At 40.2% G+C, this 17,270-nt stretch overlaps 1 protein-coding gene across 2 annotated transcripts in view; it reads right to left on the bottom strand.

The window, feature by feature from the left end:
* Positions 1-16,462, bottom strand: part of gdpd2.L (glycerophosphodiester phosphodiesterase domain containing 2 L homeolog) — a 29,297-nt gene extending 12,835 nt beyond the window's left edge. The window contains exons 1-2 of one of the 2 annotated variants that reach the window (XM_018229742.2): positions 16,203-16,462; positions 13,495-13,616 (exon numbers count right to left, since the gene is read on the bottom strand). In XM_018229742.2, coding sequence (XP_018085231.1) covers positions 13,495-13,605 — 111 coding nt within the window. In that variant the 5' untranslated portion in view covers positions 13,606-13,616; positions 16,203-16,462. Of the gene's footprint in view, positions 1-13,494; positions 13,617-13,731; positions 13,861-16,202 lie in introns of those variants that run through there. The other variant, XM_018229744.2, reaches the window with a different exon arrangement.
* Positions 16,463-17,270: the final 808 nt, after the last annotated feature.

Raw genomic sequence — 17,270 nt, forward strand, 5'->3', positions numbered from 1 at the left:
TATGTCACTCTAAAGAAGATTTAAAATCCGTACACACTTAGGCAATATTTTACTATGAACAGTAGCACTCTCCCACTGTCCGACATGGAAAATTACTGATCTTCTTTAAAAGAGATGAACCTCCATATATATGGAAAGAAATCATCTTTTCATCACAAACAGAGGGTGCTGATCCTGCTTCTTCATATATATATATATATATGTTCCCATTCCAATATAGATTCATTAAAAGTTTTAGTTTATATTTGTAAATGTAACTGAAGACTATTTGTCCGTCCATTTTCGACACTGCTGTCACTTCTGTCTCTTCAAGCAATGTAGCAGAAGTCAGCCTTGTATACTTCCAGGGCTGCCATCATTAATCATGGGGCCCCCCTATAAGTTAAACAAAATCATTGGTGGTCAGGTGCCCCCCCCCTATAAGTTAAAAAAAATCATTAGTGGTCAGGGACCCCCCTATAAGTTAAAAAAACAGTGATGACAGAGAGTCCCCCATAAAAATTTTACTAAAATATTGGTGGTCAGGGGCCCCATAGAATATAATAAAAAAAAAATCATTGGTGGCCAGGGGTTCAATAAACTTTAAAAAAAAAACATTAAGTCCCCTCCCCTGCTCTCATTGAGCTGCACCAGGTAGGGTGGGCGGAGCTATAGTGCTTAGTAGTCCCGGTAGATCTACACAGGGATTGGATAGGCTTATCCAATCACCATGCTGCTCTAGTGAAACTACCAATAGTTTAGAAGCTGGAGAGGGGAAAGATGTGTAGAAGAAGCTCCGCCCTCCCCACACGATTCTGCAGCCTCCTGACAGCAGTGGGGACTCGGCTACAGCGTGAGTACACCAGCTGGGCACCATAAATCACGGGGCCCGGGACAGCTGTACCCCTAGTCCCCCCCTGATGGCGGCCCTGTATACTTCACAGGTTAATCAGCTGGCTTCTGCTTCATTGTTTCATTGCAAATACCCTGCAGCGCTGGGGGGGTCCTAGATTGATTCCAGCCAAAGCCCTATTTGCAAGGAGTTTGTATGCTTTCCCTTTGCTTGTATTGGTTGGTTCCAAACACTCGGCTTCCTCCCATACTCCAAAAACATACACAAGATGGAGCATAGTGTGTGAATGTGATAGGGACTTAGAATGTAAGCTTCACTGGTGAAGGGACTAATGTAAACTATATATAATCTTTGTAAATGGTTTTGGGCAATGTTGGTGATGAATAAAGAACATTAATAATAATCATAGTCAAAACCACCAGGGTAGAGAATAAAAAGGGACAGACAGATACTGTTTAGCAACCACAATACCAGTTATACATTTACAAATAACTTTCAAACCATTTAACATTTGTAATGAATATATATTAGAATTACATATTTCTTATTACATTTTATTACTTATGTTTACATTCAGGCTATCCTGCTCCCATTCATATTGTAGTGGCTCATTAAAAACATTCCCTGGTCGCTAGAGTAAATTGTAATTTTGCTGTAATGCCAATAAATAATTAACCACAAAAAAATAATTATGAAGAACGACTGCAAATGAATATCACTTTCTACATCAGGAGGCCCATATATCAAAATTAAACTTTTTGTAGTTCTAGAGGTTTTTAAAAGCACAAATAAACTCTTTCTCTTTAAAACCACGAACAACAGAAATGAAAATGTTAGTAAATAGGTCCCTTAGGGTGAAACGAATGCATAGCAAGGCAAATATTTTGAAGTTACAATATGTAATTTTAGTAAAACTGAATATATTTAGTAATAAAGCTGGCACGGATGTTTTTTTTACTTTGGAACACTCGCATACAAATAATGCAGCAGTCAGCACATGTGGAGTTTCAAAATAGAAACTGCAGTATAATGAAAGTAAGGGGATGAATTATCTAATGAATTATCTATTTTTGCATATATCTCATATACAATTTTTAGACTGCAAAACATTTTAGATCACCCCTCACTTCATCTGACTCAAAATAAAATCTTGCTGTATCACACATCATAGTAAGGCTTTATGCATGACTGCTATTGCTATGGCAAATGGGCAGATGCCTTCTCTGGAATTTCTTGGTTTCTCAGCAATAAATTTCTCTTGTAAAATTCCAACTCCCTTCTCTGCCCTCCTTGAGGTTTCACTGCCCCAGATGTTAGAACACATTCCTATAACAAGAACAAGATACTAAGCACCCCCAGCCACCATCCTTAATCCTTTTATACCTGTTGCCTCCTCCACTCAGCTGCTCTCATCCCTAGAACCATGAATGCCTTTGTCATTTTGCAGTTCCCCTCCTTCCACTGACCCACTTTGACCCTGTGCCATCTCTCACTGTCAGTGCTCACTCCCCACACAACATGCTTTAACTCATGCCTACAATTAACTGCAACTTTCCAATACCACCATATTCCAATGCATTTGAAATAAATAAACCCAGACACTCACTAATTATCATTTAGTTGTAACTGCCCTTTGCCTACAAGTTACTATTATTTATTAATAAAAAGCCACAGAGAAATCGGATCAGATTGTCACATGAAAACGGATTGTGGCACGTAAAATCCAAATTGTTGTCCAATTGTGCCTGACCACGAGAGGTTTGATAGCTAAGAGATGGAAGGGCCCCCCTCCAACGATGCAGGAAATCAGAAATAGGCTTTGGTGGACTATTGAAATGGAGAAGCTTACTGCTTTATTGAATAATCGGCTAAGTAACTTTGAGGATGTGTGGAATATTTGGCTCTATAGAGAAGGATTATTGCAAGGTAGAACGTAATTTCTCAACCACCGAAAGGTTACTCAATCCCTCCCCCCCACCCCTTCTCCCCTCTTTTTCCCCTTTTAAACAATACAGAAAAAATGGTTAACACACAAAAAAAGGTTTATACACGTGATACAATGAGATTGACGAGATTGTATTTCAGTAAAGACTTTTATTATTGTATGTATGAGAAAAATGCCATATTACAGTCTGTCAAACTTTTGTGTTAACTTCAATAAACAGAAAGTTGAAAAAAAAAAAAAAATCCAAATTGTTCGGATTATTGTATTAAACCCAGCGCAGACAAGAATATCTTCAAATTGCAAATTGGACCTCTGCCACTCACTTCTACAGGACCTCGACAGGTTGAAGATGGAGTATTTTAGGGTTTATAATAAATCTTGAAAAATTTGAGTTTCTCTTTATTTCCACCATAAATTCAGATTTTATAGTAAAATAAAACTTGAATTTTTCGAGGTTTTAGCATTTGGACTTTAAAGAATAAACCCCCTTAGTGTGATATTTTTATTGAATGTGAATGATATAGTTCAAAGCATAATTATGGACATGGTATATATACAAATATATCCAGCAGTACACTGGGGTTCCCAAGTCAATAGCGAATCCGTCGGTAAATAATTAATTATTAACTTATTACCCCGCTCACCATTAGTATATCGTGGCCTGGGTGCACCCAGCCCCGGACCTGGTGCTTCTGTTTCAGAGCGGTTAAATCTCCCCATGTGTGAAGTATGAACATCATTTACTTAAAGATCTTATCCAGTTGGCGTTGTGACCCAGGTGCAGCCGCCCGGAGTCAGTCACTAAGAAGAACGTATCCACCACTCACACCAGTCGTTGTGTCGGCACACTCCGTGGTCGCTTATTTTTAAGATGTAGATAAAAAACTTATTTTATTAACACTGGTGAAAACAGTGCCTTAGGTCTGACGCGTTTCGCGTCACTGCACTTCCTCAGAGACCTAATTATGGATATGGACCATGCCACGTCAAAGAAATTTATCTTGTTATTATTCAAAATATACAATTTATCTGCTCATGCCACCATGACTTATTCTGAAATGAAGGAGAACAGAGAGAACTTCCAAGAGGCAACTGCACTAGGGAAATACTTCCAATGAAACCCATTTCTTTGAACAATTGCCTGACCCCAATTTCATTACTAAAAGATGAAATAATTTCATTCTTCCCTTTAAATATGTCTGTTTATAGTGGCGACAATGATTTACGAACAATATATACTGGGAGGCCTATTTACTAAAATGTGAGTTTTGAGTTTTTTTGAATTTAAACTTGAAAGAAATCTATTGAATAAATACATGAAAAAAAACTTGAATGCAGGGAATTTGTTTTGCATTTTATATCAACTCATTTTCAATGGCTCTACCAAGTCTCCAAAAATGTGAAAGATCTTTAAAAACTCAAATTGAAGAAAACTGCCTACATTTTGACAAGGACAACCCCGACTGATGTCACCAAATGCTGAATTTTTAGATTTGAGTTTTTGGTGCTTAATAAATATCTGTAAAAATTTGCATTTGAACATATAAATCAGCCCCATAGCTCACAGGAGGGTTAAGTGAGTGTTTTCTGTAAACATGCTGGTTTTAGTGCACAATGTTTGTGATGTAATTCACTGAATTTAGAAGCACTGTATAAATGGAGCAGTCCAATGCCTGCCTTATCAGAAAAACTGATCTGAAAGCCCCTACAGGCACGGGCTAAAATACATAAGGATAGATCACAATCCATAGATTGGCTTGAGTCATGTCCCTGGAAAGTCATGGAGATAAATCAAGCATAAAGGGTCTGACACAAAGGCTGACACAATAGCTCTGTCTACAGCAAGGGTAAAGGTGGCCGCATGCTATCAGATGAAACTAATTTTCAGGTGGCCACACACTATAAGATGAAACTAATTTTCATTTGATGCGTGTATGGTGGGAGATGAGCCGACTTATATCGGCAGACTTGGATATCGGTCAGCTCGTCTATCAGCCCAGTCAGAAAATTTTGATCGGGTGCCTTTGAAGGCACCCAAACATCGCCTACTGTTTAGTGCTGAACAGGATAAAGCAGGATAAAAACACCTAAAAACAGCTTTTGTCAAGCTGAGAGAGAAACAATAGCTATCTGTGTATTTAAATGATAATAATTGCTCTCTAGCAAACGAAACCCAAACAGGATGCATTTGTTTTCTCTTGCAATCAAAGAACTTTAGGTAGAATAGTCATTTCCAGCAACTGTTGGTTGAATCCGTCCTGCTGCGTTCAAAGCATATGCAGGACGATCTCACACAGATACGGCTTGAAACAGACATATAAGTCAACTTGCACTGCTGCAAATGTGCCACATTCTCTGCACAATAGAGGCAGCTTTCAAAAGATGTATCAAAGAACATACAGGGAGGGGTGTCATAAAAGCCTTTAATTGGAAAAATATGTGCAATGCAAACAACTTTTCCTTTGTGTAAAAATCTTTCATTTCCCTGTATTTAATATTGCAAAACACAAAAGTATTTACCAACTCAGCCAATAAGGAGAAACTATTTGTGCATTGTATAATTTATCTGTTATTCATATAGTTCTGACACATTTACGTAGCAGTTTACAGAGATTATATCATTTGCATTAGTCCCTGCCTGACTTCATCTTACTCTAAGGCAGTGAACCCCAACCAGTAGCTCATGAGCAACATGTTGCTCTCCAACCCCTTGGATGTTGCTCCCAGTGGCCTCAAAGCAGAAGCTTATTTTTGATTTCCAGTCTTGGAGGCACATTTTGGTTTCATGAAAAACAGGTGCACTGCCAAACAAAGCCTCAATGTAGGTTGACAATCCACATAAGGGAAACCAAATGGCCAATCACAGCACTTATTTGGCAGCACAAGAACATTGCTCCCAAACTCCTTTTACTTCTGAATGTTGCTCACGGGTTCAAATGGTTGGGGATTCCTGCTTTAAGGTCACATTCACTACAGACAAATTTATCAGGAGCCAGTTAACTTGCCTTTATATTGTTAGTGATGCCATATATATATTCATGTTCCCTGAGTTCCTGCTCTAAGAAATGCCTCTTTTGGAGCATTTAGTATTTCTTGATTTTATTTTTAATTTTTTTACTGTTTATTGGTTTATTTTTCATTTATTATTATTTTTTATCTTTTATTTTTCATTTCGCACATTTTTCTGTTTTCTACTTGTCCTTTTTTTTCTATTGCTACATTTCCCCATTCAGTTTGTGTGACATTTTTGCTTTAATTCACTGTGTAAAAAGCCTGTGTTTGAATTTAACCACAATTGTGATTGGTCAATGTATGTACGTCGTTGATTGGCCACAGCCCCTATATAAGGATTGTACAGGGGCGTGTCCATTAGCCTATGAGCAAGTGCCCCAGCAGGCACGAAACACATTAGGGCCTTGTCCTTAATGTCCAAATAAATGTTTTCTTACTTTTACTAATCCAGTCCTTTTTTTTTTTTAAGAATCTCACATCTGAGCTTTGCAGTAAACCCAGCCGACCCCCCCCCCATACCGTGTGGATAAGTTCGTCCATGCACAATGGCATCACATGGGTGGCAGGAGCGTGCGGTGACTACCTGCTGTGGGGGCAAGAGTGGGAGGCAGAGGTAGAAGAGGTACGTGCCCCTAGTCCCACCCTTTCTTACACTTCCATCAGTGCAGACTGGGACGGCTAATTGTGTGTTTGGCTACAATAATCTTTAATGAATAGCATCAATACATGTACTTATTTGAGTTGATTTCAGGGAGCTGCACTTGTGGTCATAAATGGGACCTTATAATCATCCTTATCATTAATTTATATATATAGGGCCGACAAGATACGCAGTGCTTTACCTTAGTTATAACAAACAGGGAATAAATGGAGGATAACAAACAAGGGTTACACAGTACAATAGGATTATAGTGCCCTACAAATTAGAGTTTACAAAGTAAAGGTTAGGGTACAATTGAGACATTAGGATTTTAGGAACAATTTTGTGATTTTTGATACAGCAACAGTGCTGGGAAAACTCCTGGTGGGCTCAGGTGTCAGTGGGCCCTCATGCTGCTAAACATTTAGACTATTTCATGGCCATTCCCCATTTCTATGAGAACAAAGAGGCCAAATAGATGGACTAATAGATTATTGTATTATAGTATGTAAAGAAAAGAGACTAGGAGAATAGATGTTGAGTCAGGAGATGAAGAATAGTAGTTCTGCGAGTGGGCCCCTGGTCTAATGTTTTTGGGTGGGCCCATGATCAAATGTTTTTTGGTGGGTCCCTGGTGTCCCAGTCCAACACTGTACAGCAATGATTGATTAATAAAGGTACATTGAATAAGCTTCTTTACACAGGTGGGTCTTTAAGGAGCGCTTGAAAGTTTGCCTCGAGCTGTCAGACTTTCTCCTTCTTTCCAGAGAGTTCCAGAGAAAAGCAGAAGCACAAGAGAAGTCTTGTAATTCTCTAAATCTGCTAATTTATGCTGTCATATTAATTTTTCTTGTTTATGTAAAATCAAATAAAATATATTCAAAGACAAGAGAAGTCTTGTAGACGAGAATGGGCAGAAGTGAAGAGAGGAGAAGAGAGGTGGAGATCAGAAGCAGAGCGAAGGTTGCGTGAAGGAGGATATTTGGAGATCAGAGATGAAATATAGGGAGGGGCTTCATTATTAAGGTACAAAAAAGGAGGGGTCATTATTAAGGGCCTTGAAAGTGAGTGTTAATAATTTGAATTTGATTCTAGATTAGATTGGGAGCCAGTGAAGGGACATGCATATGGGAGCAGCTGATGTTGAGCGGTGAGATAGATGATTGAGTCTAGCGGCCGCATCAGAACAAATTGGAGTTGTGCAAGATGACTTGTTGGAATACCTGTGAGGAGTAAGTTGCAGTAATCAAGGCGGGAGATGATGAGAGACTGAATCAGTGTTTTAGTTGATTCTGAACTGAGATATGGTCGTATTCGGGCAATGTTGCGCAGTTGAATACGACAAGATTTTGCAAGTGCTTGAATGTGTGGTGAAAAAGACAGATGTGAGTCTAGTATAACTCCTAAGCAGCGTGCCTGTGTGGTGGAATGAAGGTGGTCTTGTTTACGGTGAGTGATATCTGAGGGACAGGGGAAGATCTTGGAGGAAATATAATGAGTTCTGTTTTTGAAAGGTTCAGTTTCAGGTGGCGCTGTGACATCCAGGAGGAGACAGCAGAGAGACAGTCTGTAACTTGGGAAAGGACAGAAAGATCAGGAGTAGACAAATAGAGTTGGGTGTCATCAGCAAAAAGGTGATACTGAAGTCCAAAAGACTGAATAAGTTTTCCTAGTGACGTTGTATAGAGCGAAAACAGCAGAGGGCTTAGAACAGAGCCTTGAGGAACTCCGACAGAGAGGGAACATAGTAGAAGTAGGTTAGAGAAGGCAACTTTAAAGGAACGGTCAGACAGATAAGATGTAAACCATGAAAGAGCAGTGTCACGAATGCCAGCTGAGTATAGAATGTCTAGGAAGAGTGTGTGGTCAACTGTGTCAACGGCTGCAGAGAGAAGAATAAAGCTGCCCATAGACGCAAAGATCCGATCGTACGAATCATCAAACGATCTGACTTCCCCATCTCCCGACCTGCCACTAACCATTCAGAGCAAATAAAGTAGAAAAGAACAGATCAGCCGATGTTCTGCCCCTGACAGCAATCATACGAAAGTTATGTCCGACCAAAGCTAGGGACAGTCTCCCTCTGAAAATCATACGATCAGCAATACATGCAGAGATATTATCGGCAGCCGACAGAAATCTTTTAACTTGTCCGATCGACCAAACGACCGATCTCCGCCGGATGAAAAATGTCGGGACTCTCCACACATGGTCCGAAAATTATACAAATCCTTGATTCGTACAATAAGATCTATGGCCAGCTTTAGTATGGAATAGTGACAGTAGGAAATACCAGCTTTAATAATTGATGTGCAATTAAAACATATAAAGCCTTTAGGCGTATGTCCCATGGATATGGTTGCCACCTTTTTTTTTTGTCCCATTTTTAGAGGGACAGTCCCTCTTATGTAAGCTCAACCTGCAGTCCCTCATTTGTACTGGAAAGTCCAGTTTTTCTCTGCACTGAACAGCCAGAAAATGAAACAAAGTTTCTAACTTAATTGCCTTTTGGCAGAGAACCCAGAACAGCCACAACAGAAGATAAGATACATTTGTAACAATTCAAATGTATGTAGATAAGCAAATAAGTAATTGCTAACAATATAAAGTTAGACTCACAGCTTAAAGGGCAATTCACCTTCATTAGCAAAACTGTAATAACTGAAAAAATCCACAGACATATGTTCAAACTTTTATAGCCTGAGAAATTTTGTAAAATGAACATGGTAATTATGGGGTGTGGACAGACAAATTGGAGTGGTAACTTTTTTGTTCCTCTTTTTATTTCCAAAATGTTGGGAGGTATGCAAGTCAAAGACGATAGGGGCAACCCTACACATATTCAGCCTGTAAAGAAGTTACCCAACCCAGCAGAGAAGCCAGCCATTCGTTTTAATGAAAAATGCTCAAATGTGCACTTCCAGGTCAAATCAGCATTTTAAGCTGGTGACAGGCTGACCTATAAGAATATGCTAAATATTTTTATGTTCTGCTTATTCCCCCCAGGGCACCATGGGGCAGGCTCACAGGAATTCTTTTCTTACATATAATCAATTATTTCTGTGAGTCTGGCTTGGGGCACTTGCCAGTGACAATGGTTTCAAGCAGTTTCAGAACAATTGTTGCAGCTAAAAGTGATTTCCGTGTCTGCCCCACGCTAGAGTCAGATACTCTGTGACGTTCCCTGGGTAATTATTCACAAAAGCAAAGTCATAAAAACTGTCAGAACTTGCACACATGCCCCCTTCCCTATTCATTACTTCCGAGTAAACCTTCATGAGTCACTAGAATGCTGCAGTTATCTGTATGGCAGCAATAAAGTTTCTGGTGATACTCTGCCCAGAGCATAGACTGTAAAAAATCAGCAACCTGCTATCCATATGGTATAACACAGAGGGGGGGGGGGCTACAGGAGACAATGCGGCCATCTCTGACTTCAATCTTTTATAAATATACCCCCTGGAATTTTCTGGTGGAGAAATTACCTATACATCTGAATTGTGCCCAAAAATGCACACAAATATGTTTTGCCCGTTCTGTTTCAGGCTGTATCAGCATCAGGTGGAACAGAGCCGAAACAGGCAATAGAAACTTCTCCGAGTTGATTAAGTGAGTCACTAGGTTTCCTTGATTCTGAAACTACTGCTGCTGCGACTGCACATGGTCATGTTCATGTTACTCTGAATGGCAGAGCCACACATACAGACACCCCATAAAATTCAAGATTTAAGGGCAGATTTATCAAAGGTTGATTTTTTTATTTTTCTAGCAAACTTTTTTCTTTTACATGTGTTTTTTTTTAAATTTTATGTTGACATTCATGAAAGCTTTTCCCATGTATTCTGAAAGCTTTTTACAACTTTTCTCTACGATCTAAAAGATTTTGCACACTGTGGGATATGTATCACAGCACAGAAGATATATGCCTGTCAGTAATAGTCCCCTAAAATTCTAAGGGGGGGGGAAAGTTATAAAAATAGATAATTTCCTGATAACTCAAATTATGTTTACCAGTCACAGTTTTTAATACATTGAAATAAAGTAATTTCAATATACAGCATATTCTACAGGTTAAACAGATGGGTCCTGTACAGGTATGGGACCCGTTATTCGGAAACCTGTTATCCAGAAAGCTCTGAATTACGGAAAGGCCATCTCCCATAGACTCCGTTTTATCCAAATAATCCAAATGTTTAAAAAAATTTCCTTTTTCTCTGTAATAATAAAGCAGTTCCTTTTACTTGATCCCAACTAAGATATAATAAATTAAAGGGTGGTTCACTAGTTGTTTTTAGATAAATCACCAGAAATAATGACTTTTTCCAATGACTTTCTATATGCGACCATTTTTCTAAAATTGAAGCGTCAAGTGTCTCTTTTCACCTTCTGAAACAGCCCTGGGAGGGCGGGTCGCCGACCCTGTAAACTGTTCTAAATGGATACATTTAGTTGATACATTTGTTATCTTTGTCCCTGCTGAGCAGAATCCCTGGATTTCATTACAGGCAGCTGTTAGAATTGATACAATAGTTGCTAATACTCCAGAGATGCTGCTGAGAAATGTATCAACTCAACGTTGCAAAATTGTAACCGTTTAGAGTCTGCACCTGAATTACTGAGCTGCCAGACTCAAGCACCAGAGACACGAACATTCAACTTTAAACTTAGATTTTGGAAAAACAGTAAAAAATAAATAATGGAAAGTAATTGGAAAAAGTCTTTATTTCTGGGGAACAATCTAAAAACAACTGAATTGAAAAAAAAAGTGTTTGGAAGGTGAGCAACCCCTTTAATCCTTATTGTACGCAAAACCAGCCTATTAGGTTTATTTAATGTTTACATAATTTTCTAGTAGACTAAAGGTATGAAGATTCAAATTACGGAAAGATACATTATCTGGAAACCCACAGGTCACAAGTATTCTGGATAACAGGTCCCATACCTGTATTTTTTATAGTTAGTTTAAAGGGGTAGCTCACCTCTCAATAGTTTCAGGAGTGTGAGAGAAAACCAAAGAATTCATAGGAAACCCATGCAGAGACAAAGGGAGAACATGCAAACCTGTTGCATAGTGTAGCACAGTGCTGGGGTTGTACCACCCGCTTGTTTCATTTAATAGCACAATCCAGTTTTTTTGAATTTTAAAATGTTTATTTTTAGTGTTCAAGAATTACACCACTAAAAATAAAATCACAAAGCAAAGTCACCTCAAGTATAAAATCACACACTCCAAAAATGTGCTCAATGATGACTGCAAACACTTGAATAAGAAATTCCATTTCCATTAGAAGATCACACTTGTTTGAAATTATTTTTAGCTTATGCAAAAAGAAGCATTAAAATGCATTGTTTCTTAAAGTGGTTCTGGAGTGGTGTCTCCAGAGAACAGAGGCATTAAAGTGATAGTGACACTAAAACAGGACGCTTCAAAATATTAATGTCCATTAAGGGCTATTCCACACGGGGAGATAGCCACGCGTTTGCGGTCGCGGCGACAAAGCGCCGCGCCAGTCGCCGCGACCGGCGCAGGCGACAGTTTTGTATGGGCGCCTATGTAAAAACGCCTGTGCTAACCACACGAGGCGATGCGCTTTTCAACAGTCGCCTGAAAAAGCCTGGCGAGGCATTTTCAGGCGACTGTTGAAAAGCGCATCGCCTCGTGTGGTTAGCACAGGCGTTTTTACATAGGCGCCCATACAAAACTGTCGCCTGCGCCGGTCGCGGCGCTTTGTCGCCGCGACCGCAAACGCGTGGCTATCTCCCCGTGTGGACTAGCCCTAAAAGTCACCTATTGTTACGTTGATCAGATAGGTAATGTAAAAGAATTATGAAATATAGGATAAATTAAAACCCACTAATTTTGTAGGCAATAATGTAAACTATATGGTGTTGGTTTTACTTTTGGGAGTAAATTAACATTGTCTTAAAATTAGTTCTTTACTGGAGCTCCCTATAGATGTTCACTGGTCCCTGTACTGTATGTGTTTCAAATGAGGGGTGGGTGGTTCCTAACAGTCCCTGCCAAAAGCACAGAAGGAGGGGGACAGCAAATCACAGCCCTGCAGTGAAAGAGCAAAGACAGACTTCAGTTCCCTACCAGGTCAGCCTAGCTGCTGATTGGTTCCTATCATACAGTGCAGTGTGCTAAACCTTGCACAGCCTGGGAAACGAGGAAGCAAGGAAGTGGAACAGATGGGCGGGGCTAGTAGGGTTTTTGCAGAAATATTCAATAAAGAAACCAGAAACACAACTTTTTAAAGCACATTCCTTCTATATCTAAAAAGAGTTTAATGCACTGGTACATTCTTGTTTTTACCATAATATGTCTCCTTTAAAGGAAAACTATACCCAGAACAATGAAGGTCTCTATAAAAATGTATTACATAAAACAGCTCATATGTAAAACCCTGCATATATACAGGTATGGGACCCATTATCCAGAATGATCGGGACCTGGGGCTTTCCGGATAATGGGTCTTTCCGTAATTTGGATCTTCACACCTTAAGACTACTAGAAAATCATTTAAACATTAAATAAACCAAATAGGCTGGTTTTGCTTCCAATAAGGATTAAATATATCTTTGTTTGGATCAAGTACAAACTACTGTTTTATTATTATAAATAAAAAGAAAATAATTTTAAAAAAATTTGATTATTTGATTATAATGGAGTCTATGGGAGACGTCCTTTCCGTAATTCGGAACTTTCTGGATAACAAGTTTCCGGATATGGATCCCATACCTGTACCAGTTTGATAAGATTCTTTAATATGCCACTTAATTTCATGTGAACTATCTGTTGCTTTAGTATTCATTTTGGGGGTATGGTTTTCCTTTAAGCAACTAGAGCAGCTCATATTTTACAACACAATATTGTCTTATCTTCCTAAACATTCAAATCACTGCCATCTAAACATCCGTATGTGGTATATTGTAGAATATTAAATATATGTTTTTAAAAATCATGGCGCAGTGGGTCAAAAATCTCTATCAGAACTAACTGAAAACATACTTGTTGTAAACCACAGCAAATAAGATAAAGCTGGGTATCACCTAATGACTTACCTTGGTTCCCTTGGTGCCTTTAAGCTTGCCTCTTCTATTTTTCCTACAGTGACAGCTGTAGATGCGCTGGAGGCACAGACAGCAGGAAGACCAGAAGCCGTCGCACGCCATTGCAAAGCCAGCTGTAGGGGTGCAGATAACGAAAGGTTAATATGGAGAAATTCAGTAGGGTAAAGATAGCAATAGCAGGAGCAAGGATAATCTAGTTGAGCTGGTCTGCTTGTTATGAAGTCTCACTTGGTTGTGATAAGTTTCCTCAGAACAGGTCAGACTAGACTGGGAGGAATCTTCAGTGGCTGGTGACAATGTCACACTAGGGGAGCTCCATGCATGTCTGTAACACTAACAAAACAACATGACTTTTTCCTAAATGGCTGTGGAAAAGCGCTCTCCTAAATACCTACTGTTTAATAATAATGGCTGCCAATTTCCCATACATCCCAGACAGAACAAGGGGACCCTTTAGTGAGTGTATGCAACTGGGCAAAACAGAGAAGCACTCACAGATTTAATTAACCCTGATTTAGCAAGTAGCTCATTATATATATGTATGGCACTGACTGAAATTCTTCTTCTAACAGCCTGTGTATAACATGTCTCATGCTATACACAGCATTCCCTCACCACCAGATATCAGTAGGTTTAAAGCTCCCCATAGACGCAAAGATTTTTCTTGCCGAATGACCGATTTTAGCAAATTCCGACCAATCCTTCTAAATTATCGCGCGGACATCTGTCAGAAAATTGATCGGCCAGGTTAAAAAATCTTTATCGGTCCCAGTGCAATCTATCTATGTTTGCAGGGACAAGCAGGCAGCTACCCTTTGTTTTCCTGGCAATATCGCCTGAAATGGTCTTTTTAGTTGATGGACAATTCGTACAATCGTTTTGAGATAATCGTGGTCTCACGATGACGATCGGATCGTTTAAAAATCTTTACATCTATGGCCAGCTTAACTCTCACTCAAGAAATGGTAGGGGCAGGGCCAAGTGGAAGGTGGTTAGGGGGCACAATTCCAGAAAATATGTTCATGAAAGGGGTGGTTCACCTTTAAGTTAACTTTTAGTATGTTTAAAAATAGCTAATTCTAAGAAACCTTTCAATTGGCCTTCATTTTTTTTTTGCCAATTTTAGTTGCCTCCTACTTCTGACCAGCTTTCAACTGGGGGTCACTGACCCCATCTAAAAACAAATGTTCTGTAAGGCTACAAATGTATTGTTCTTGCTTTGGGTGCCAAATATCCATGCCCTAGCTCTGGTAAAGAGACATGCAGATTCTGCCTCTCATTATTAAAAACTGATTCCTGTCATTTTTTAGTTGCATTGAGAAACTCACTCTGAATTGTAAATAGTAAAGTACATAGGAGGGTGTTAGGATTTTACTAACCCTCCAACAAATTATTTTTGTTATATCCAGGGTACAGGTAAATATTCAAATGGCATTAGACATGTAAAACTCTGAAATTCTGACTACACTTCTGTCTCTACACTAAAAATAGATTCAATCACATTTCCTCATTTCACCTGCTGCTGTGACTCACTAACTGAGGATCCACTGAGGGAGCCCCTCTTCTGTATCTGTATAGAACCGACTCCTCACCTGCATGGCACTGACACACTGAGACAGGGGAACCCCCTCTTCTGTATCTGTATAAAACGGACTCCTCACCTGCATGGCACTGACACACTGAGACAGGGAACCCCCTCTTCTGTATCTATACAGAACTGACTCCTCACCTGCATGGTACTGACACACTGAGACAGGGGAACCCCCTCTTCTGTATCTGTATAAAACGGACTCCTCACCTGCATGGCACTGACACACTGAGACGGGGGAACCCCCTCTTCTGTATCTATACAGAACTGACTCCTCACCTGCATGGCACTGACACACTGAGACAGGGGAACCCCCTCTTCTGTATCTGTATAAAACGGACTCCTCATCTGCATGGTACTGACACACTGAGACAGGGGAACCCTCTCTTCTGTATCTGTATAGAACTGACTCCTCACCTGCATGGTACTGACACACAGAGACAGGGGAACCCCCCCTTCTGTATCTATACAGAACTGACTCCTCACCTGCATGGCACTGACACACTGAGACAGGGGAACCCTCTCTTCTGTATCTGTATAGAACTGACTCCTCACCTGCATGGTACTGACACACTGAGACAGGGGAACCCCCCCTTCTGTATCTGTATAAAATGGACTCCTCACCTGCATGGTACTGACACACAGAGACAGGGGAACCCCCTCTTCTGTATCTATACAGAACTGACTCCTCACCTGCATGGCACTGACACACTGAGACAGGGGAACCCCCTCTTCTGTATCTATACAGAACTGACTAATCACTTGCATGGATAGAGAGCGGATGCACACACAATAAAGAAAATAATACCGTAGTAAACAAAGGTGGTATTTTAAAAATTCTTTAATAAAGTGTATAGAAAGGGTAACTGACTGTGGGGTGATTTGCACCTCAAATTTCTCAAAAAAAAGAGCTTTTTCTCCTTCCAATATTGGGAGTGCCCTCCATTAACTTTTATTTGTAATCACTTGCATGGCACTGACAGCCTGAGCTCCCCTACATCAGCCCCCAGCCCCAGTACACGGATCTTGCCCCATCCCAAAGTCCTGCAGGATATCTCAGCTCCCCCTGCCCTGGACATACACAGGAACTGATAGAGGATCATATTATTACCTGACGCGCCTCCTTTGCTCCTGGCTGCTCGCTCCAGCCCCGGATTCCAATATTCCCCTATTCCTGCTTTTGCCTCCGCCCCACTCTCACTTTTCTACCCAAATTCCTGCTGTATCCCCTTCTGACAGTCTCCAACTGCAGCTCAGTTCACTCTCCTTCTTTTGTACCTGCTGCTGCTGCACGGACTCCTTTAACTTCATTCAAGCGCTTGGAGTCGCTTGTGCGACAAATCGCCATCTGCTGGTCATTAGTTGTATTGCAGGTGTGTTGAACGCGTACTTCTCACTGTTCAGTAACTAACTGGTGGACTGCCTGCACTCCATTCTCTTCTCAGCACCATATCAACTGCAACCATTTTAGCCAATGTTTAGAATTTGTTTTGGACAAATGACTGGGTCTCTGAACAGTTGTGCCCCTATGATGGCGGCTGCCCTGCTGCTGGGTATAAAGAAGAGAGTGTGCATGTTTTATTTAAAACAAAAAAGTTGTAGTAATGTAGAGTGATAGTGAAACAATATGTAGTTATTTGTTGAAAACAGTTCAAATGCATTTGCCTTAGAGAGGCTCTTGTATTGCACCGTCACCTCTCGCTCAGGTAATGGGCGCTTCTCTCAAGCTGAGCAGGTGAACTGTGGAGATTCTGGGCGAGTAATACATTTTGTAACCCCAGTCCCTACAGAAAGAAGACACCCTGGCCTCTTCAATAAATTGTACTGGATAGTTTGAGCGGTGTAAAGAGATTGTAATACTTTTCCCTGGGGCATCGCCACCATTTTGTAAAACCCCAGTTTGTCACTTCCGACTTCTTTCCTTCACTTCCTGTTTCTGACTGATATGTGTGTGAAGTGCAAAACTGGCCCTTGCCTCTCTCCCTAGTGCAATTAACTTTTACTACTCTGAGGTGTAACTCCCAAAATGATGTGCTAAGAGTTTTAGGGCAAGGTCACACATGGCGTTTTTAAAAATGCGTAAATACGCCAGTGAAACCACACACACGATAAAATGTTTCTCAGCCTGTCGTTTTCTTTTCCCAACATGCATAGCTTTGCGAAAAAAAGCCAAGTGAAA

This window comes from Xenopus laevis, chromosome 8L, assembly GCF_017654675.1.
Source record: "Xenopus laevis strain J_2021 chromosome 8L, Xenopus_laevis_v10.1, whole genome shotgun sequence".
In the NCBI taxonomy this organism is placed as follows: domain Eukaryota; kingdom Metazoa; phylum Chordata; class Amphibia; order Anura; family Pipidae; genus Xenopus; species Xenopus laevis.